The 24,248-nt window shown below is 37.3% G+C and overlaps 3 protein-coding genes across 5 annotated transcripts; 2 read left to right on the top strand and 1 right to left on the bottom strand.

Annotated features, from left to right (window-relative positions):
• The first annotated feature begins 2,111 nt into the window (after positions 1 to 2,111).
• On the top strand, positions 2,112 to 6,095 carry LOC106162108 (uncharacterized). 3 transcript variants are annotated; one of them, XM_087018129.1, is made up of 6 exons: positions 2,115 to 2,475; positions 3,171 to 3,388; positions 4,096 to 4,189; positions 4,608 to 4,760; positions 5,294 to 5,527; positions 5,838 to 6,095. In XM_087018129.1, exons 1-6 carry the CDS (start codon positions 2,332 to 2,334, stop codon positions 6,039 to 6,041), a joined length of 1,047 nt encoding a protein of 348 aa, XP_086874255.1. In that variant the 5' UTR covers positions 2,115 to 2,331; the 3' UTR covers positions 6,042 to 6,095. The 3 variants fall into 3 exon arrangements, with proteins under 3 accessions (XP_086874258.1, XP_086874255.1, XP_086874257.1); XM_087018131.1 differs by lacking the exon at positions 2,115 to 2,475 and adding an exon at positions 2,496 to 2,622; XM_087018132.1 differs by lacking the exon at positions 4,608 to 4,760 and having other exon boundaries at positions 2,112 to 2,475.
• An 8,287-nt stretch (positions 6,096 to 14,382) lies between these two features.
• LOC147760697 (uncharacterized) lies at positions 14,383 to 15,421 on the top strand. Its single transcript, XM_087017147.1, has 2 exons — positions 14,383 to 14,430; positions 14,870 to 15,421. The coding sequence occupies exons 1-2, from the start codon at positions 14,383 to 14,385 to the stop codon at positions 15,419 to 15,421; spliced, it is 600 nt and encodes a 199-aa protein (XP_086873273.1).
• A 2,170-nt stretch (positions 15,422 to 17,591) lies between these two features.
• LOC106155842 (uncharacterized) lies at positions 17,592 to 23,045 on the bottom strand. The gene is made up of 4 exons (XM_087018558.1): positions 22,928 to 23,045; positions 18,659 to 20,166; positions 18,039 to 18,356; positions 17,592 to 17,724 (listed from the first exon to the last, which is right to left on the bottom strand). The coding sequence occupies exons 2-4, from the start codon at positions 20,160 to 20,162 to the stop codon at positions 17,630 to 17,632; spliced, it is 1,917 nt and encodes a 638-aa protein (XP_086874684.1). The 5' UTR covers positions 20,163 to 20,166; positions 22,928 to 23,045; the 3' UTR covers positions 17,592 to 17,629.
• Positions 23,046 to 24,248: the final 1,203 nt, after the last annotated feature.

Raw genomic sequence — 24,248 nt, 5'->3', positions numbered from 1 at the left:
CTCATCACATATATATTATGTGGATTAAAGGATTAAAAAGATGTGGAAAATACTCAGAAACAAACCTAGTTTATCAATTAATATAATATCCCCTTGGCAGAAGAAGCCCTATGTGTATACTAGTATGCCTTTGATATGGCGGCCATCTTGGATTTTTGTTGAAATGCCTGAGAATAATAGTTACTCACCACAAATGTATTTTTTGTGTAATAAGGCACTCAGAAACAAAATTAATTAGATAGTGGGGAATGCGTCTTCCTAGTTGGCATTAGTTGAAAACCCTCCCTAACGAAAAAGTCTTATAGGATCCTATAAGATCCTATAGGAGCCTATAGGAAATTGGGCCAATTTCCTATACAATCCTATAGTATCTTATAGGATCCTATAGGACTTTTTCGTAAGGGCTTGTACATGTGCAAGTATGCCATACGGCGGCCATCTTGGATTTTTCAAAAAGTCCAAGGACAATCGTTTGTTATCTGACATATATGCACAATATGGGTAATAAGAATGTGGAAAACATTGAGAAAATAATTTATTTGATAACAATCAACATAGGGTTGTATATATTTCTACATAATTTCACAAATTGGCGGCCATTTTGGATTTTTTGGCCAAACGGTAAATTTTTTCCGTGGGCTACGGCTCTAATTTGATTTAGTGTGTCAAAAGGTACCCCCATGCAAAATTTGGTGCTTTTATCCGACGTGTCACGATTTGGCCATTTTTTTGCCTTAAGCCACCGGACTAAAGGCGGAATGCTCGATTTCGTGATCATGAAACAAACAATTTAGCAGGCCTCAAATCCCGAATATGATAATGATTATGATTGATACAAATATGCACATAAATATAATTGTTTTTAAAATCTATCCCTAAGCGCTACTTCTGCCACCCTATGATACATTGAAACTGTGCTGTACTGATGACAAAATGTCACTGTAGGCCTAAATAAAACTACTGCCATCAAGCCTACTTGAATTCTTCATTTCATTTAGACATAGTCACGCGACCTCAGTTACTGGTAATACAGAAATGCCTGCAGTTATTTATTGGTTCGTCTCCGATTATCCAACTAGAGTCGTTTTCCAACTGGGAGACACTGGTCAGTTATGAATACGTGTTAGTGGCGAAACCGAAGTCAGCTGAGGAGGTAGGCCTAAGTGCATTTTTATATTTTGCCAAAATGTTTAAATAGTCATATAAACCGTGGTTTCTCAGCTCTGACCTTTCGTGTGAGCTTTAATTTTATTTTGTGAAATAACATTATAATTGGGGGCGACATTTGCAATAAGTTTCTTTAACTCGCAACATTAGGATCTCGGTAAACAACGACCACGCAAACTTACCTCCAATTCCCCAATTCAGTCTGACAAGTATTCGTGGCTTTTAATGGTGATATGATATACAGAATTATTTTCTTAATAAGATAAGGCAGCTTTAGAGTATTCATTCTTCCTGTAGATACAAAGAATAGTGCGTGCTGCCCTGCATTGCCGGAGACACGTGCGTGCCGTGGGAAGTGCACATTCAACGGAACCAATCTGGGCAGACCCTGGGCACATCAATTTGAATTTATCGGAGCTGGCTCTGGACGGCGGAAAAAGAATAATTTTCCATCCGGAGGTGAGCACTACATAAAAGTACCTTAGTTACATGCATATATGTATGTATAAAAAAGTTGTTGCTAAAAATCGAGTTAGGAATGTATCAAAATTTGCAAAAGTGTAATAAAACATGCTCTTGCTATGTACGCTTTGAGCATTGCAATCTCCTTTATTCAAAAGTGCCACCACACATTGCACATAATAACGTCTTCCGATTTCACTTGTACCAAAGAAATAAAATAGCAATACGTACACGTATATTAAATTTTTGAAACAATAATCCTCAGGGAACGGAAGCACTTGATGGCTCAATCAGAAATTTCACTTCCGTGACAGTTGCAGCCGGAATTAACCAGGCAGAGTTGATAAGCGAACTGGAGGATCAGGGATACGCCTTCCCCCATGGACCCATGGTCTATGACGTGACAATAGGGGGCGCTATTGCTACGGCATCACATGTAAGACGGGTTTTTCACGTAAACTTGAATATTGTAAACTTGCCTGCTGAGTTGGCACCCATGTGAAGTCCATGGCCATGCCCAACTAGCCCTTTTAGTTGGTGGGCAACAATGGCTTACGTATGGTGCCCCTGTTTAGCAAACTGGCGGCACATTTTATGAAAAAATAATTCTGTAGTGATAGGTACGCAACGCTTGAGATTTTCATTGTGCTTCAGATCCGTTTTCATTCCTTGTCATAGAATTCTATCCATACTGCACCTTCCATGGGCGGCCTCATGACGAGAGCGCGGCTAGTTGATGGATTGGGGAACGTCAAAGAGTTCAGCCAAGACGCAGACACGCTTGTTATGAAAGCGTTAAGATGTAACCTTGGACTTCTTGGGATACTGTTTGAAATTGAGCTTAGAGTAAGTAATACTGTGTGAGTAGAAATGTCGATTTTATTCCACAATTTTAACCAAAATTCAACGTTGGTGAGCAAGTGTGTAGATGTTGTCACATTCGACAATCGATGTAGTATTTGAAGCGCTACTATGGGAGTATCTCAGTGTAGGGTAAGTGTCAGCATATGTAATGTAACCTGCAAAATTGCTATCTTAGAGTGCATTCCCATAGATTTTAGATCGGTCTATCCCTGTGGGGAGTCTCACTAGATAACTGTCAGATAATCCGGCTTAAATGTCCGTCCCGCCTACTACAAGCTGTAAGGGGGTAACTTCCGTGCGCGGTCGACTGACTGCAATTTAGCGTGAACCCCCAAGGAGTTACGTCGATCTAGTAAGGTCGATCTAAATCTCTGGGAAGCGTTAGGGAAGAAAATATAGATCATATAATGTGCATTGCATGATAATATTCATGACTATATATTTGACACTAGATTGTGTAAAGTATCTCATAAATAAAAGTGAGACAGGCATTTAATATAGTGTATAATGCAAATGGTCATTTGATGTGGGTCTGCGAAGCATATTTAACCAGACATTTGATAAAAAAGTTATAATTTTGAAATGCAATACTTCTTACTCAAGCAAAGGATAAATTACAAAAATATCATATGCATGATGGATAATGCAACTTTTAAAAATTTCACAACTTTTTGTAGGTTGTTCAACAAGAGGACGTCATTGTTCGGAATGTATTCACTCCACTGAGGAACCTGTTTAACCCAGATTTCATCCACAACACAGTGCTTGACAACTACTTTGCAATGGGATTGTATGCTCCATATAACTCGCTGACAGATGAAGAGGCCAAATCAGTCTTAGATACCGGAAAGGTTCCCGTAACCTGGAATAGTTCTAACGACTTGGTGATGTTACAGTGAGTTATTTGCCTAGGTAGCCCTAAAGCTTATTTAAACCGAATGTCATCGACTGATTGTTTGTTGAGCAAGGAAAAATTCCAATGTTCAGTGATGTAATTCCTATGTATTTTAGTACTCTGGTTGTTTTCTTGCTGTTTTCTTGCTGACATAGTCCAGTCGACGTCTGGACGTAAGATAGCGTCGTCACTTGATTCAAAATTTTAACTCAGTAAAAGTTCTTTGCAAATCCGAAGGACTTTTTCCCCATTTAACCATCTGTTGAACATCTTTGAATCATGGATGGAGATGTAAAAGAGCGAAGGTGTGTCGATTTCCTGTATGTACAATGCCGTTGCATCTCAAGTAACATGGAGCTCATAAAGTAACAACAAAGGACATCAAGAGTGTGAAGGTCGTGGCGAGACTCATTAGCAACGCGCAGAATTTTCAATTCTTTCTTAATTTATTTTAATAAAAATAAAATACAGTTCAATTTGAGTAAAGATTTGGCGGAACACACAAAGTAATTAATTACAAAAGCAGTTTGAGCTTCAAATTGATAAAAAAGCTGAACCGATATTTATAAATCGAAAGTAGTTAGGCCTATTACAGTGAACTAGTAAACTAGTTAGCTCGAAAGAATATATTCCTCTTAAACTCAGATACCTTTTAAACCTATAACGTTTTATTTTGTTTTACATAATTTGTCGTATTCCATTTCCAGACTAATTAGACCAGCGTCTAGCCACGTGAAGTTTACTATAGTTGACGAAAGACCCCAATCTGCTCCTAACGTCACAAAGGTTTCAGTTAGCCAGGTATATACATGTGCAAATATGATCTAATTTTGGAATCATTACTCCGAGTTTTTTTTTTTTAATTTCCAATCATGCCAGCTTGTTTTGTCCATAATGCAGCGGTATTCGATTGAAATCTGAGGTACAGATGACAAATGTAACACGAGGTCATTCAATTACGATGCCACGTGTTCATCTACGGAACCACTAATAGTGAGTTGACCATTGGCGCGGTAACCTTGAATCGACCTGCTTCTTGATAAAAACACATGCTGGTCTGCATCGGAGTGAAGCTTAGGGTACTTGATTGTGCTGACTTGACTTTTTTTTTGCATTTGATAATTACATACTAAGGTATAGGAGTTCACCAAAACACCGAGGAAATACGGTATGTTGTTCTAAGATACTGTGCGACATTGTTATTCTAAACTCATTTCAGGACGCCTTTAAGAAAGAGTTATCTTTACCTGCTTACACCAAGGTGCCTCTTACTCGATCCATGCACTTCCCAGCTTCTTACTTCCCCTCATTGATGATGATAGAGTATATTGTAGAGGACTCTTCTTTCGCCGCAGGAGCTACTGCTCTTCGGGTGAGAAACGCTAGTCGGTGGCGGCTAAAACACTTGGAAATCATAACAAAAATACATATGATACAAATGAATATTTATATATAACAACATGATATGTAAAGCAATATACACAGACCGACAAAAATATTGCAACGTAGCTATTACATGTATACATTAAAAGCGGGTGTAAATTTGGGTAAACCACGGTTTCTAATTTCTTTTACATTTAAAGAGGTGTACATTTTGGCACAATCATCCACATATTTCATCTTTTAATTTTACATGATTGTACGTGATTGTTATATATGTATATGTGGTATTTGTTGGGGTAATCGTATGAACTCGTAATGGTCACCAACACCGTCTTGATTTGTGACTTGTAGTCATCAGGTTCATGTAAGTTTCTGTGATCATACATTTTTTTTTAAATGAAATATTGAATTTGTCAGTTAGGCTTACCTTTTTATCTTTTTACAAACTCATTTTTACACGCAATACTTCTTTACGAGAAATATATTTGATAAATATACATGTATACACACTTGTATGTTCAGGTTCTTTCGTCAGTCCTTAACGAGGCTTCCTACAAGAATGGAGTGCAGGCGATGGAGGAGGGTATCTTTAAATGGTTCAAGGGCACCGACTGCCTCATCTGTCCTGGCTCAGTACCAGTAGGATGGAGTGAACAAGAGGAGCCAGTGGATCAGAGCTACTTTGCATCTTTTCACTTACACAGACGAGTAGGCTCTCCGGATGATGAAAATCGAACTGATGCATTCCACACAGCGGTGCTCAAAATTATGCTAATTTTAACCGTTTAATTTGTCACAACCAAAAGCGTTGACTCTGTTTTTGACGATGAAGTAATTTATTGTGAAGATAGTTATTATCTCCCACAGAATTTTTTAACACCTTCTTCTCAATAAGTCCACTTAAATTAATTTAACCTCCACAAGAAATTATAAATGATCTAAGTAATAATAAACATACCCATCGACAACTACTCAGTGCCTTGTATTCTAAATGAGATATGGTTTGCCGTAACACTACAACTTAGTGTGATTTAATAATTGTTAAGATGTGTCGTTGTGATTTCAGATGGTGACAGCATGGGATCAAAGTGGTCTGAATGGACTGCCGCACTGGGGAAAAGGGTTCCAACATTTTCCAAACCTGAAGCAGAGGATCAAAAGAGGCTACGGCATCGACCTGACCATCTTCAAAATAATCAGAAATACCCTCGACCCCCTGGGGGTGTTCACAGATGATTGCCTGAGACGCGTGTTTGCTGAACCTCGTTAGTACTAGGAATTATTTGCATATAAGGCAACAAGCATTACGTATTTTGTGCTGAAAATCAACCAGTTTAGGCTTCAAAATATACAATACTGATAAATAAATAAATAAATAAACTTTACATTTAGTTGTGGTAAATATTGGAAGTGGTTTAACGTGTTTAATGCCGCTTAAACGGTGCAGATAAGTGGGATGTGATTATAAAATAAATGATATATAATATTCTCAGATGTTAAAAATCATAATTGGTTAATGTTTAAAAAAACATTTTCTCTTTTAGATTTGATAGCACAAAACTGACGATAATTTGAATTTGTTAACATGTTAATTATTCTCGTGTGACGGTCCCCTTTTCTGCCAAGTCAAATTGACAATAATATTCCATTTCTTCCTGTGCTGATCAACTGCGTCGTAAGAAGACATAGTGGCCATTTGGAACCGATCGGTAAATTAATATGTTTTTGAAGTTTCTAGCTCCTTTCGATTGGGGTCATATATAAGTATAATGTACCTGTACATAATAATTTTGTTGATTACATATATGTAGTAACGAGTGAAATGAAAAAGTTATTTAAAACACAAATCAATAATATAGTGTAAATACTACATCATTATTTTGGGTTTAAACGCCTGTTTGTTTTGAGAATTCTCAGAGACAGAAGAAGCTCTTTATCAAATTTATCTAAAAAAACACGTCTTTTAGTAATGAAGTTTATAAATTTTACCATTGAAAAGCAACAGATTTATAATGATACCTATAATTATACTGCAACATATGATAATAAAACATTAATGTCAGTTGCGAGAGGATAAAAGAGATCTTATAATCAGTAGATCCATTTTTTCGGTTTTACTGAAGTGAATGCAAACGATGTATTAGTGAACTCTTAACACCAACAAACACGCCACCAAAAATGCCAAATAAAAATAATAAATTGTAATATTTGAGTCCAAGTATCTCCGTTTGAGTGCCAAGAATGTAGGGAATGTCTTGATAGTTTGAACTTATCCAACACGTCAAATTAATTGCCCAGTAAAATGGTATTTGAGATAAAACGTAATTTGCATATAAATGCTGTGGAACATGTGAAGACCAAACATTCACATTTTATCAATACAGAGATCTGGTCATGCAATGACTTCTGGAGTGTCTCTCCACAAAACTGTTGCACACTGAGTTTAGCTTTTAGTCACAGACAGCTAAATGACTATATAAATTAAAGCAGTGAATGATTAAAAAGATGAAAATTATAACATCATAATCATGCTGAAAAATTAACAGGAACAAATTATAAAAATGAGGCCAAGAAATAAAAAGCTGTGTAAAATCCTTTCATTCAATCAGAAAAAGTATGTGAAGAAAACATATCTGACAAAATGAGCAATCTCTGGTACTTGGAGTTTGTAAACCAACGGAATTGCCTGTACCAGGTATTGGATCTCATGAAATGGTTAATGTTCATACACATATAACAAGCATTTAAGAACTACTACTGCTAAAATGGCAAGATGAGGAAAAGTGAACCATTGCTGTAACAGGACCTGAATGTGTGACGGAGTTGTTGTCTTTATATTTTGCTGTTATGCGATGAAGTAAATACAACTCTGTTATATTCTTTCTTGTTATTCATTTTAATAAATAACTAGAAAGAATACTAGTTAAAACTAGTTAAAACTAGTTTCCAGTTGGTTCCCTTGCCGCTTTCAATTTCTTTCCATTTCGACCCCTACCTCATGCAATCTCCAGCGATCTTCTCTCCGTTTGTATGCAGTTGTGTGAGTGTCAAAAGAGCATGTCAATCAACTCAGTTACTCTACAAATCACTCCCCGTTCCTTATTCATTCGTTCCTGTCAATTACTAACATTACAAATGTACCGCCCTGCTGTCTTATTATTACCTCCGCCAAGGAGGTTAAGTTTTTGGTTCCGTTAGTTTGTCTGTCTGTCTGTTAGTAACATTACAGAAAAAGTTATGGACCGATTTTGATGAAATTTTCAGAAACTGTCAGAAGTGGGCCAAGGAACAGATGATTAGTTTTTGGTGTGATTCGGATCATTAATCAATCAATAATCAATAATCAAAAATTAAAAACTACATCATTATAGAATGAAATTTTAGGGGTGAAACGGCATTGCTGCCTTGGCAAAGGTCTGCGCTCTCGGAGTGCTTTTCTAGTTTCATTAGTAGGTCAAAGCGAGTACAGGTGAGGAAGCCAAGGTTATACGATGGATGGGTTTTTATAACCTAGATTTGTTTTGTTCAGGTTGGCGACAATTGCATGATAAAGAATGGTTAGTGATATACCTCTGTCTGCGACATGTGTTTTAGTCTACTGATTACAATGCAGGTAGTATAAGCAGTCGGTTATGTGTGTTGTTATGCTGGTTAAACAGCGCAATTTTTTGCACGATGTCTGATTTGTTATATCCCGCACGAAAACGCAGTAGATGCTCCAGCGCAGTAGACTACTGCAATCATACTGCAAATATGCCTCAAATCTGCTTCGCATTGGGAGCTAATTAGCATATTTGAAACATGCTTCTATCATGCTGCTAATCTACTGCATTAATGCTCCTCCTCTGTACAACCCTATGTAATTTTTGAAGTATAATTGCAGTAGGGTATACTGCATTTCTACTGCAAATGTGCTCCACACCACTACTGCGTTAATGCTTCTTTGCTACTTCGATACTACTGCATTTTCGTGCGGGATCATACAATGAGGGCAGACTACCGGTTTTAAACATTCTGCTGATCAAATTCATATACAGGTTTTCTTCTCAAACTTATATCTTGAAATGTATAAGTCAAAATCAACAAAAATATATGCACACAATCATTGTGGTGTGTGTGTGTGTGTGTGTGTGTGTGTGTGTGTGTTTGAATGTGCGTGTGCTCGAGTGTGTGTGTTTATGTTCATTTTGTAATGTTTAAATTTAGTGGCATATTTTATACGTTCTACAAACAGACATACGCAGCCAGGCAGAAACATATGCATGCAGTGGCCTTCGATTTCTGAAAAAAATCATACCATTTGAATTTTGACTAACTGAATCATAGTTCTAAACCGTAAAAAATGGCACCGTTCGCCCTCTAAAATACCAAAAGTTTCCGTTTCCGGGCCTTGAACGCCACGTCAAGGGGAGGGCAGAAGGGTCGGCCCCCCCCCTCCCTTCAAATAATCCTGGATCCGCCCCTGTGCATGTGTAGACTTGGTGCTATTTAACCACAGTGCTGACCACAATTTCAAAGAAATATGGACTGAGACTTTTAAAAAAAGCAGTATTAGCACTCTTTCTTTTCTATAGATGTATACGGATTTGTGACCAGATTTAACTGACCAGTTTTCCTTTCGTACTCAAAAATCATAAAATCTGTTCAAATGATGTTCCTTATCAAATATTTCGAACTGGGTGTATTATCACACACATAGTCATGTTACAGTATAAGGATGTCAAGGTGGATGTAGATTTGTTACAAAAATCGAACAACACGGAAAGTCTAATCATCACCTGACGTCTTTATCATGTTAATTACCACCATGGGATGGGATAGCTTTTACAACATATAACAAGTATTGCGCAGTTTTCTCTTATTCCTTTGCTGATCACGGAGTCGGTAGAATATACATAAGATTGTTTGGAACAGCCAAGGTAAATCGCTTTTTTCTTCTTTATGTTTGTGGAGAAAAGTTATGTACTTACCCGGTAAATACTAATGTGAAACAGTGCTACTCGTTATAGAACTGCACACTATAACTCTGTCCCAAATGTGAGACAGGTGGCACCTTCCCCGGCCCCGTCTTTGGTGAGTGAAGATCTCTGGGTCCAAATGTAAATGACCTTCTTTACCCTTCGGTTGAACCACAGGGGGTTTGCTATACACTGTCTCATAACTCCACTGTGGATGATGAAGTTTCGAGTGTTGGGACGGACGATATTGCAGGAACGCAACAAGTTTGAAACCCCGTCATTACTAAAGCGATCAATTTCCATGAGAATGATGCCAAGAATGTTTTAATGGGGATTTGAGAAAGAACAACACTCATTCTCAATAAATAGGTCCATAAGAAGAAAACAGAAAATTAAATATGAAGTTAAACATATTTTTGCGAATTCTACATTTCCTGAATCCCTGGTGACAGAAGGTAATATATCTGGCTTTTTTGCATAAATAACTGAAAAAATTAACATTTTTGCCTTGCTACTATGGGTAATTTTTGTATCCAGTAACGTAGGTTTTAGCCTATTTAAGTAACGAAAATGTCAAAAATAACAACCCTTCTGGATAATATTCGCATGTTATTAATTCTAAATCAGACTGCGCTAAAAGATATAACGAGATGAACGTTAATTTTACCTCCACATTTTGTCCTCAACCTGAAGTACATCGTTTCACAATACCTGGTATCGACAGTAGAAGTGGGCAACTTTGGCTTACTCGATTTTTGGATTTCTGAGTACCTTATAGCTTACAATAGATTGTGTAAACAATATTTTTGGATTTCTGAGTACCTTATAGCTTACAATAGAGTGTGTCAACAATAAAGACATCATTTCTTTTGTATTTTTGGACAACTTCGACTTACAATAGAGTGTGTCAACAATAAAGACAGCATTTCTTTTGTTTTATTGGCAACTACGACTTACAATAGTGTGTGTAAACAGTGACGCTTACTCGCAGTTTGGAATTCTGACCAACTTATAGCTTACAATAGCCTTTGATCGGACAAAGAGCGACCAGCTAACATTCTGCTTACTTAACAATAATGAATGGCGATATTTGTTTATTGACAAGGTAGTTTTATTTACAGAAGGGTTTACAATCACATGTCCATCACCAGAATATATGCTACGCATTTAGACTGTGGGTTATATTTTATAAATAGCAATATTCAGGAAGTGGAAGAAAATAAATCAACTTATACAACAGATTATTTACTATTTTCTCTGAACTGGTATCTTGAGAGGAATAGCATATCGGCGATGGAAAGTTAACGGCGTGTGTTGCTCTCCCTTTTGATAGTAATGTAAAAGCGCCTTGCATATCGGATCATTCTCGATAAGGTTATTATTGTAAATAAAAGGGTCAAGGGATTTGTTCCCATATTTGCAATTTTCCGATTCACTATCGTCCCTTGTCTGTTTTGATTTTCAGTCTCGTCTCATCTTATAGGTAAAAGTGCGCTCGCACTCTAGTTTGTTCCAGTGCATTATTGGGTTGTTTATTTAGAGGTGTAGGGAAGAGGATGAGGAGGAGGGTGTTCTTGCTCCTCCCTACATATTTCCCCCTCCTCCTCCTCCTCCGTCCTACCTCCACTTTCCTTCCTTCCAAGAAGATGAGGAGGAGGAGGAAGATTAAGTCAGGAGGTGTAGAGAAGAAGAAAATGAGGAGGAGGAGGAGGTGGGTGTTCTTGCTCCTCCCTACATATTTCCCCCTCCTCCTCCTCATCCGTCCTACCTACACTTTCCTTCCTTCCAAGAAGATGAGGAGGAGGAGGAAGATTAAGTCAGGAGGTGTAGAGAAGAAGAAAATGAGGAGGAGGAGTAGAGGGGTGTACACCTTCGGAGTAGTTAGGGAGGAGGAGGAGGAGGAGGGGTGTATATAAATAGCTTACTCCTCACCCTCCCTTCTCATTCTTTCAAAAGATGCTCAAGTGTACAGAGTGCGCAAAAACCTTCTCCAGAAAGGACAACTTGGATAGACACGTAATGAGTGTACACCAGGCGAAAACTCAGCTTAATCTGCAGGCTTGAAGTGAGTGTGGACCACTCATATCCCCATTTACTGCCATGGTGACTGGTCCGACGGGGAGTGGGAAATCGGTTTTCGTGAAACGATTGATTGCACACGCCCAATCAATGATTTCACCACGCCCACAAAGAATAATTTGGTGTTACGATGTGTGGCAACATTTATATGAAGTCATGCTGGTCGAGTCAAAGGGTTTTATTACATTTCACCAAGGCATTCCTTCCAATATCCAAGATGACGATTTCTTTGATCCTAATGTGAACAATCTCATAGTATTTGACGACCTATTTGCCGAAGCAGCGGTTGATAGCAGAATACGTGACTTATTTACCAAAGTCTCCCATCATTGCAATGTTAGCGTCATCCTTATTACCCAAAACCTTTTTCCCAGAGAGAAGGAAGCGAGAACCATCTCCTTGAACTGCCATTATCTCGTCCTCTTTAAAAACCCAAGGGACACATTGCAGGTCAGAACACTAGCCCAGCAGATGTATCCCGGTGATGTAAAAGATTTCCTTCGAGTTTTTAAACAAGCAACATCTCCTCCTCATGGCTACCTCTTCATCGATCTAAAACAGGACACTCCAGACGACTGTCGTCTACGCGTTGGTATATTTCCCGAGGAAAACAACGACGATGAGTACCAATCAGAGACTGTAAAGTATTTACAAGAGGAGAAACATAAGGCGCAACCGTTTACCAAAATAACTGATAAAATAGAAGCAGACCAACGCAAGTTGTGGAAAAGAGATGACCTTACCTTGGACGAAAAGGTTGATTTGAATGACGAACTGTCCCTCGAGAAACAGTCATACTGGAAACGACAAAAAACACAAGAAGGGCAGTTCCATAACCCTATGGTGGCTGAAACAGTGTATATGAAGACCACTCCTACACAACACTCAGCACTCCCTCCGCCATATAGGACTGTAGGTTCACCGCAAAGACCGCCCACCATTACCAGTGGAGTCGACAGTCCCATGGCGGGACCTAAAAGAAAGCTGTTTGATAAAACACCAAGAGAACCCGTGCATAAGCGAACGCGTTTTAAGCCCTACGCTGTTCCATCAAAGAGATATAATTTTAGACCGAAAACTAAACAGACAGGAAAGGGAACTCCCCTATTACAACGGTATGTGTCGGATTCAGAATATGAAGAGTCCCCGTTAACTTATAAAGGTCGATCTATGCCTGGCAGCCATAGAGCGAATCCTGACAGTGAATACTCTACCGATTCCGATGTGTCTGACAGCATAGAATTAGCTAATACTGGGGAATCGGAGCAAACCGAAATGTCAAACACAGAGTCAGAGGACAGCGAGTTGGAAAGCGGTGCAACTTCCAACGAGTCGGCTACAGAGAGGGACGATAGTGAATCGGAAAATTGCAAATATGGGAACAAATCCCTTGACCCTTTTATTTACAATAATAACCTTATCGAGAATGATCCAATATGCAAGGCGCTTTTACATTACTATCAAAAGGGAGAGCAACACCCGCCGTTAACTTTCCATCGCCGATATGCTATTCCTCTCAAGATACCAGTTCAGAGAAAATAGTAAATAATCTGTTGTATAAGTTGATTTATTTTCTTCCACTTCCTGAATATTGCTATTTATAAAATATAACCCACAGTCTAAATGCGTAGCATATATTCTGGTGATGGACATGTGATTGTAAACCCTTCTGTAAATAAAACTACCTTGTCAATAAACAAATATCGCCATTCATTATTGTTAAGTAAGCAGAATGTTAGCTGGTCGCTCTTTGTCCGATCAAAGGCTATTGTAAGCTATAAGTTGGTCAGAATTCCAAACTGCGAGTAAGCGTCACTGTTTACACACACTATTGTAAGTCGTAGTTGCCAATAAAACAAAAGAAATGCTGTCTTTATTGTTGACACACTCTATTGTAAGTCGAAGTTGCCCAAAAATACAAAAGAAATGATGTCTTTATTGTTGACACACTCTATTGTAAGCTATAAGGTACTCAGAAATCCAAAAATATTGTTTACACAATCTATTGTAAGCTATAAGGTACTCAGAAATCCAAAAATCGAGTAAGCCAAAGTTGCCCACTTCTACTATCGACATTTTTGAGAATTTACTTTCTATGAGAGTGCAGTTGGCCGTGTTTTTTTCTGCAAAGCGTTTAATCTTGCCCTGTCACCATATCGTCTTGCTAATAATGGATGTTATAGATTTGACGAATTTATGAATGGCTAAATTGTAAAAAAAAAAAAAAAAAACACTAAAAATAATGACCTGCACTAAAAGAGGTAAGGAAGGTTTTTAAATTACTTAAAACCACGAAAGTAGCCGCAAGCTATTTATTGAGTTATTTAAAGTAAACAAATAAACATTCTACGCATTTTCTGAGACGTTAGACATCATACTCACTCCCTGACAAGTTGCATATCTTTCTACTTAGTAAAAATTAATTAAATTGAATGGAGAATGTGAGATGGCTTTGTAAGTGACCATAACGAAGGTTTAAAATGATGTCTTTTAGGTCTTGGAATATAACCGCTGTTAGAATACCTGCACCCAACCAAGATGTTATGCAGTCTATTGATAACCGTTTTCGTTGTCATGTTGACGAGTGGCGTTGGTTCCACACTGGTTATACGGGATAAAAAGGTATCAAAATTACCTGCGCTGACCTACCAAAGCTTTTCTTTATGTAATGTAATATTTCACGGATAAGGCATGACAAAAAATCTTATTAATCATTTTTCTTGTTTGGCGTTTCAAAAAACAACCAATTTGGCGAAACGAATGTTGAATTGTAAGGTCAGTGTTAGCAGTTCAGGTTAATTCAATAACAAATACTAAGATCCATAAAACAGTCCTGCTAACTGCAGAACTGCACACTATAACACCGTCTCATACGTGAGAAAGCCGCAGGAAATAAACTGATGTTCTGAGCACCGACAAGCAAGACACATAAACACAATAAAAGCATATTATTTTATTACTTTAATTATAACAGACGAAAAGCATGGTATGGGGACATTAATAACGGTGAAAATTGATAGAACCTTAATCATAAGATGGTGAATGCCTGTTTCTCTTACAGGTACAAGAAGAGCCACCAAGTGATATTTGGACTGCCAAATGGAGATATTTCATAGGCATCATGGACCTAAACGGAGATGGAAGGATGGATAAAAACGAATATGTAAATATGACGGCAGCAAGAGTAGGTGCAATAACGAAGTCTGCCGAGAAGGAAGAGAAAATCAGAGCTTATTTGCAGGCCATATGGGACAAGTGGTGGAAAGTGGTTATGCATGACGAAAACTTAGTAGGCTTTAGCGCAAACGATGTGATCAAAAACAAAGCCGAAATCATTGCGAAAATGGTTGAGCGTCATAGTCTGGACATAGAAGACAATTGGGATCTTACGTTCTTTGAGCTGGTGGATGAAAACGGGGATGACACTCTTGATGAAAAAGAGTATGCCAATTTTCTCAAGATTTTCCACGCTAAATTTTCTGCAGAAGTTTTCTCTGAAATGGATTTTGACAGAAACGGTATTATAAGCAAAAATGAAATGGTTATAAATCAATTGCTGTTCAATACAGGCGACACCATGGAAGGGGCAAATCTTTACGGGAAAGTAACCTAATCCAATGGCTCTAATATGGTCTCAATTAGTGAACACTTAAGAGGTCAAGAGTCGAACAACAGAAGTAACCAGAGCAATTTGTTATTTTTGTTTTATTATCAAGCTGAAATTGTCATTGTCTGAATCAAAACGCTTTCGTTATTTTAGCCTGTGCACCACATAACATACATAACAAAAGAGACGCGACTTTGTGAAGCATTTTACTTGTAAGATATAATCAAACAGCCATAAAAGTAAAATTCTTCCATTAATTCCGCGAAGTTCAATTCAATGTGAAAAAAAAATCGGACTGTTCAAGCGTTTTTCCATAGCAATTATTTCATTCTGACACCATAATCACATATGAGAACATGATGTTTTGCAAGGGAACAGACAAGTTATTAAAACATACAAAAGGCACACACGTGTCGCCGGCCTGGTGTCTTTATCATACTAATGACCCCCATGCGATACGAACGATTTCATGACAATACAAATAGCATGTAATACTCATTTGCTGATCAGTGGGATAGAAGTAATATATATTTTTCAATTAAATAAAACGAAAAATGCAGGACACCAGAAAAGATAATGATCTATGAAAATGACTGTTGTTCCTGACATCAGTTTACCGGGAACAGTGGGGGCAGACTTATCGTGCTTTACTTCTCCGCCATAATGCGGCACAACCTCCTGCATCATACTCAACGTGACTTGTAACTGACCTATACCCCACACAATATAGGCATAGACAGACAGGTGCACTGGTAGATCCAGGATTTTCTTTCCAGAGAGGGGATGGTGGTGAAAACGATTAAATTTCTCAACGCTCGACAAATATTACTATTTTTTCCGATAAAGTGTAAGGCACAGGGGTGGAAATATTGCTTGGTTTTGTCTTGTTTTGCTTGTTATATGTTTATGTATGAAAGGGGGGGTAGGGGACTATGATGGCTAATATCTTGGCAAATGCGTTGCTTGTTTTCTTGAACTTTTATTGAACCACCAATGGTTAAACACGTTCTGAAACAGTAGCAAAGGGAAATTATGTAAAAATAAATATACAAAATAAAATTTGAAATGGACTTCTTCTGATCTTGTCACGTGCAATTGAGAAATAAAGTCCACTTAATCAGGTCTTGAACATCTATGCTTTACCTTTCTTTACATATCAAACTTAATCATATAATGGCTGCGTGCTAATCTATCAACACATTAATAAGTCATTCCAAAGCTTTAAAGAACAATGATAACCGCAGAAAATAAATAATAATATACATAGGCTAGCTACTCACTAGAACTTGTGAAGCCTCTTGAACTTGTAACAGTTTACATAAACTTGCGGCCTCTTACATACTGTAGACTTGTTAATACTTTACACTGATAACTTTTGACTGCTAGCACTGCAATAATTAAATTATTAATACATATGAAAAAAAAACAACAAAACAAAACTGTATTTAATGATATTGCTAACTGTTTTAGCATACTGATTATTTAAGAATGAGAAAATAAAGCGTGTGCCCGTTCATACTAAAAAAACGCCATCTTTCTCATTAAAATGCAGTTGCGCAGAATGTGCTAGGTGAGACTGAATGCGAATTCTAAACATTGAACAACCTACAGTACATGTATCTTAACCTGGAAAACAGAATTCTAGCTGCAACAGGGGCTATGAACTTTGGGGAGAAGCGTTACAAGTTATTCATGTGGACTATTCCCACTAATTAGCCGAAAAGTATACAAAACACATACCTACATGTATACCCGGAGATTTAATCTATTTATTCTTTCTCAATTGGGGGTTCGAAGATTTTAAGCAAAATTTCACTCTTTTACCCAGCGAATTGTGTGTGTGTGTGTGTGTGTGTGTGTGTGTGTGAGAGAGAGAGAGAGAGAGAGAGGAGGCATGTTTATGACTTAGGTTATGAGAGTACCATCACCCAAGCTTCCCTATACGTGTTTGTCAAGGGTCAGTTAAGGCCCGATAAAACTGATGTTTTGATGAACAAGCGGGATCAGCCTTTATTTTCAGGTTATCAGAGTTTCTTTGCCTTTGTTTTAATTGGAAAAACACTGTGGTAACAACAATAAACCCCATGCAGGTAAATGTGAATGCTGTTGTTTTTATCTCCCCCCCCCCCCCCCCCCCCACACACACACAAGTTATTTCTCAAAAAAAAATGTGAATCAGCTGTATCTCTAAGAAAATAGTTTGGATTTTGCTTGTTACGACATTGGTTCAGAAACCTGGACAGCCTTCCTCTCTGTGCTGACATCACTGTCACTGCCAGATGATGCTAAATCTTCAGAGGACGGCGCTCCTGAAAACCAAAGTTCCAAATGTTATTTTTATTATATTATGTGTTTTTGTTACTATAATTAAAAGTATTATCGTTTTTATATATATATTTATAATACACTGCATAACATTAGTAGTGCAGGCAGTTCAGGTCAGGTAAATGGGGATTAAATATATGTACTAGTATATTGTCTAAATAAAACAATAAAGATGGATTTCTTTGTCTCCAAATACAGGAAAACCAATGTAATTGCTATCATCGTTGCATATTAGCTCGATCTTTGCAAATATTGCGCACGCTCGATGTGTTTGTGTGCGTGTGTGTCGGGGGCTTACCGGAACTAAAAGCAGAAGGACCTTCCACGATATCAGCTAAATGACGAGCATGTTCGTCTTCTTTCAGCAGCTCTATGAATTTTGTAATAGAATCCGGCTTCTTCCCCATAAGGAGCTGCAGAAACTCACGACTTCGTTCCCCCGTTCGTTTGGGGAGGCTGCGGATCTTGTTGTACTCGGCTGATTCTATGACTCTGTTTTGAAAGAGAGAATCTAGGAGTTCGTTGGACTCTGTATCGAGAAGAAGGTCCAGGTCTCGAATCATGGCGGTCCATCCAGCGCGCAAATTGTCACAGTAAATTTCTCGCTGTGTCTTAACTGTAATAAAAATAAGCACAGAAAAGACTTGGGATCAAATCAAAGTTAAAGAATCACGATAATAATACATTATTATTATTATTATTATTATTATTATTATTATTATTATAGTGCGAAGTATCAGTAGTATTGTTGTTAACGTTGTTGCTGCTGTTGTTGTGATCGTGGAGTGTAATCCTGACACGTTTGTAATAAATGTAAACAGCTTTGACTTATATTAATTCTTCATTTATTAATATATCGTAATTTGCGTTTACTTCATTCATTCAAGGTTGAATGTTTTTAAAATAATTATGCCTTACCTTTTCTGATTGGCTGTTCCAGTAAACTAAATCGCTTGCTGCTACTGCCCGCTTGATCTGCATATGCCCGTTTTGTATACAACTCCATTTTGTCCTTGATCTTTATCAGCACCTCCTTCCTCTCCTTCCTCTCCTTTATGCCTTGCTCGGACAGCTGTATACATTCTCGAACGGCTTTTTCCGCTGTGGACAGTGTCTCATCTCTCTTCTTGACCCTTGCCTGTTCGCGACTCAGAGAATCATCGAGCTCCGCATTACGGTATTCCAGGTCAACGATTTTGCATTGCATTCTTGCTTCGGCGTCTCTTTTTTCCTCTTCGCTCTTTTTTTGTAGTTCTTGTAATTTCGCAGCCGTTGCGTCCCGCTCTTCTTTCATGGCGATGGAATGACTTTCTTTCGTCAAACAAAGTTCTTTAGAAAGTTTCTCTTTTTCAGATTTTGCATCGTCCAATTTCTTTTGAAGAGCGCTGATGTCATTCTTTTGTTTTTCGCAATTTTGCAAAAGAATGTTCTCTTCGTTTCTAGATCGTTGTATTTTGATCTCAAAGTCTTTCCGTTCCTCTTCAAGACACACTCGAAGACGTGCTTTATCTTCTATCTCTGTTTTAAGGGCATTTTCTAGTCCAACCTTCTCTGTCGAGGTTTTCGTTAGTGTTTCATCCAGATTTTTCATGGTTTCTTTCAGTTCCTTCTGCCTATCAAGAGATTCGTCTCTTTCATTCGTGGTCCGCTCTAGTTTTTCGTTTAATGCCGTCATCTCATATCCATTTCTTTGCATGTCGTCTTCGTTTTTCATTTTAAGATCTTTTAAAGTGAGTTGTACATCTTTGAGAGACGCAGCGAGTACCTCTTTCTCACAAACCTCCCGTTCCCAATTTTGCTTCAGTGCAGAGAAGTCGGAGTCACGCTGCCGAAGGCCTGAGCGCAGTTCGGCGTTTTCATTCTTCTCTTTTTCCAGCTCGTCTGTTGTGGTTTGTACATCTCTCCTTGAAGACTCTAGAGCTTGCAACATGGACGCATTTTCTTCTTCTTTTGTCTTTATTGTTATTTGATGGGAATTATTTAGTTGTTGAAGCTCGGTTTCCTTTTCCTTGATTTGCCTTTTACAATCGGTTAGTTCTGTTTTATAGTTCTCAATAGTTTTCCTCTGGGACTCTGTGGTTGCCTCAAGTGTTGATTTCTTACTTTCGGCATCCATTAATTTTTCACGAAGATCTTCAGATTTTGATTTTTCCTCCTGTACTTGTTGCATATAATTTTCTTTTTGATCCGTTTCTTGTTCGATTTCCTGTTTGAGCGCATTAATTTCGCTGTCATTTTTTGCTAAATATTCTTCGTTTGAACGACTGAGTCTTTTAAGACTCTCAATCTTTTCATCTTGTCGCTGTGAGTGTCTTTTCATAGCATCTAAAAAGCGTGACACGCCGTCTTTTTTATTAAGGAATTTCATCACAGCATCGGAATCCTCCGTGTCGTCGTTAAGCTGGACGATTTCAGCTGCCATTTTCCTAAAACAAAATTAATTGAACATAAAACCATTTACCCGAAATAGCAGCAATACAAAAGGATTGCGTTTTCTTATTCATAGTCTTGCTTGAAAAAGTAACGCCCCACTGGTGACAATCGACATGTATTAAATACTGAACAGAGACCTAAGTCCTTACCGATGAAATGTTCAATAAATGACAAAATACTTATTTTATCTTGTTCAGAATGGTTTGTTAGATATATCCTCTGCGGGTATGAATAATCAGTTGCTTTACTGTGAATTACAACCATTAAAATGTTATCCAAAATGTATAAAAACGCATATCACTCATTGAAATTGTATTGTGCCTGAATATTCCAATATTGAAATCAGAAATATAAATGTTTTACTTTTTCTTTTGCAAGTCAATTGATGCTGATAAGATAATTTTTGTCTACATTCCACAATTTTAAGACACACCAATCGTATTTTAGTATTTAAGTATATCAATGAATACCTTACGCCGCAATATTTAACACTTTAAACTATACAAGGCAAGTTTTCATTTAGGCCAATTATATATCCCATAAAAATATGTCAAAGTCGTAGGGTGCGTGGGTCGAGGGAGAAGGGGCAAAGACTTAAAAACAAAGCTTTTAAAATTTAACGATTTTTCCCATCCCCTTACCCATAGGGATTCATTTTATTTAGAATCAGTCAGCGTCTAGATGAGTACCACAGGCGGTAGCGGAAGTACTAACCTGCTTTCATGTATTGTAGTGAGAATACAGGTTTTGTAATGTTATATATATTAGACGAAAAGTGTGAAATTTTCATAATGCCTATTCCCATCCCACACACTGCTGTCCCCAAATTTATTATCAATATTGTACATAAACAGACACTGGCGGTCATATAGAATTGACATAACTGTTAAAAAAAAAAAAAAAAAAAAATATATATATATATATATATATATATATATATATATATATATATATATATATATATATATATATATATATATATATATATATCCAACTCCCTGGATGGATTTAAAGAATGTCACGGAAGTTTGTATTTCTTTCAACATTTCCCCTGGCATTATTATTATTATTATTATTATTATTATTATTATTATTATTATTATTATTCAGTATTGTTATCTTACTGTTGAATATTGTTTGGTTTCACTCTTAATATAAATCACCTATTGTATTTTGTTTGAAAAGCAATAACATTACGTGCAGCCCAGTGTTACATGAATAGGGCCTAATATGTACACTTATTTTTTTGTACTACGACAATAGCTTTTCACATCAGTGACGTCATCAGTCAGGGGCCTACCAAAATGACCTGTCTCCCTGGGGAGTCTTGCTAAATTGTTGTCAACTTGACCGGCTTAAATGTCTGTCGCGCCTATTAAGCTGTTAGAGGGTAATTATCTTTATCCCCTAGCTTATTCGGTAGGCGTGACAGACATTTAATCCCGTTAGTTGACAGCAACTTAGTGAGACTCCCCAGGGAGATAGATCGATCCAGATGGATCGATCTAGGCATGGAAACCCAGTCTTAGTTTTATCTGTTTTGATAACCTCCCACTGATAAGGTTGAAAAACGATATATATCGCTGCATTGATACAGCATGGGAATGATTCAGCACAGAACGGTGAGTCGGTTCTTCACACAAAGATTACTTAAAACCAGAACCACTATCGGGCTTGAAAAATTTATTAAAACTACATAAAAGTTTACATAAATTACATAACTACAATAAACGTTAACTACTTCAACAAAGTACATCAACCCGTATGTTAATGAATTGCAACACTTAGATACAGGTAGCAATATAACTAATTGCAGCTGTTCAAAATTCCCATTTACTAAGCGCAAATGTTTAGAGACTAAATGAAGATCATGTACGCAAAATGTGTAATGCAAATGTAAGAAGCCCCTTCTGCCCATATGAGGGACGGGAGGGTGGGAAAATCTTCGACGCTTATGCTTAAGCCGATTTTAATTGAAGCAAAATGGGCTCGAGCGCCCTAACACGCTGTCCAGCTTTAACGGCTGCCAGGCTCTAACTGCCAATTATTTTGAATTCACCACGTGAGCTGGCTGACCAATCGGGGGCCTGCGCCTTAAGCGTCCCTCTAGTGGTGGTTTTAAATACCATTCCCAAAGGGAAAGGGTACGAAAATTGATATTGTGTCGATATTCAGAACCGATTTAATAAATATATTTATTCCAACTACTGGGATTGGCTTGGATGGAATTGTACTCTCAATAAAAATAACCGAAAACCTAAGGTCGTTCGTCATAAAGGAGTTTTTCCAGAGATACCGTAGAAGCGATTTTTCCTTTTAATTTTATCGTCAAGTAACATCTATGACATGTATAATACCCGATTTTTCTATCCCATTTTTTCCTGGTGATAGCTGCATACAATTGTCTGACAATAATGAAACTGATTACATTGACTGCGCCCTAGCGAGAATCCCCGCTGAGATAGATAGATCCTGCTGGACCGATAGGTGTTTATCTGAACACAGCCTACGGACTTTCAACAATTAACAGGTGTTTGAGGTCATTTAAACGCATAAAGAAACTGCACATTGATTAAGGAGAGAGGACAATATTTGCACTTAATCAAAACCGGATATTTATGTTAGAACTCAAATCAAAGAGTTATCGACCAGGGGGTACGTTACAACCGATACAAGACCTATTGAATCTATTTAACGCTTGTTCCTCTCAGTTAAGGATAACATATTGACATAAACGTTGTATACCGCACTAACCTCTCTGTCCTTGCTACTTCTGTGTAAGTATGTTAAGTCGTTATATAAAATACGACTTGCCTGGTTGGCAGACAGCGACAATATGTAACTGAGGGTGTGAGACGTCATCGGGAATTTGACAGTCCCTTAAATAAACGTATCTATGCTGGGGTCCTTTATTTGGCCATTGCGGGCTAAAATCCCCCAATAACTTATATGCAACACATTTTGCTGACTTTTTTCTTTTATGCAGGCTGCAAAGAACCTTTGGCAACCTGTAAATAACTTACTTGAAAATATTTGAGGCATGTTTACCTTTCGTTTTCCGCGCCACTGAGGTTAAAAACAAGTATCATTGTTGCCAAATAGCTATTGTAAGGTCTATATTAGTGTACCTTTGATCGTGGCACCACTCTACTTGCATCATTTGATTTGATGTCATAAAAGTAATTTGTATAAAAAATTTGTGAAATATTTTAATAAACATTTGTTTCGAAAATGCAGAGCAGATATGTGCATTTTCTTAAAGAAAATATTTTAAAAGACATGTTAATTTAAAAGCCACTTAGTGTGAATAATGCACAAGACTAAGTGATGAGGCACTCTGGGACCTTTTAATATCTAAACTGTTTTTACATACATAGTCTATCGTAATTTCTTTCTCTTCCTCTTTTTATTGCAGTGGTAATATAACAAAAAAATTACTGTTTTAGTGCATTTGAACATTTATTCCTCTTTAGATAAATCTAAAATAAATCAAACATCCCTTAAATCTGAGATTTATAGTCAATAAAGTAGACATTTGACAAAACAGGTAAAGAGGGAAACTCATTTCTTGGAATCTTCACTGTGTACGTAAATAGTGATAATTGATAGGACAACACGCATACCGATAATAAAAATAATAATAATAATAAAAAAAGATTGGCAAAATTTATCAAAGGTTCAAGATCTATTTGTCAGATTTTTTTTGTTCAGAAATTCTATATCGTGGATCCAATTTTCATTTTAGTAACCTGTCCCACATGTAATATTGAAAAACTCGAGTGAAAATGATATTTTGCACAGTGACTGCAACCGGATTATTAAACTGAAATTTCTCGTTAAGTTTTTATTCTGGAATTTTCCATCGTCATAAGTCATACGGTGGCTCTACGGGTACATGCACATGTATAGACGGTTTATCCTCTTATCTGTGTGATATGGCACTGGTGAATTTCAATTCCATTTAACAGTGAATCAAGTAGACTCTAAAAGCTTGTTTAGGCCCGATGAAATGCTTTACCTTTTCAGTTTCAACTAGTATGCAAGACCTTTATTTTGTGATATAATGTAATTCTAA

The sequence above is a fragment of the Lingula anatina genome, chromosome 7 (genome assembly GCF_051362555.1).
Source record: "Lingula anatina isolate TDL-2025a chromosome 7, LinAna3.0, whole genome shotgun sequence".
Classification (NCBI taxonomy): Eukaryota; Metazoa; Brachiopoda; class Lingulata; order Lingulida; family Lingulidae; genus Lingula; species Lingula anatina.
Note: the sequence above shows the minus strand (reverse complement) of the source record. Positions and strands in the feature narration are given on the sequence as shown.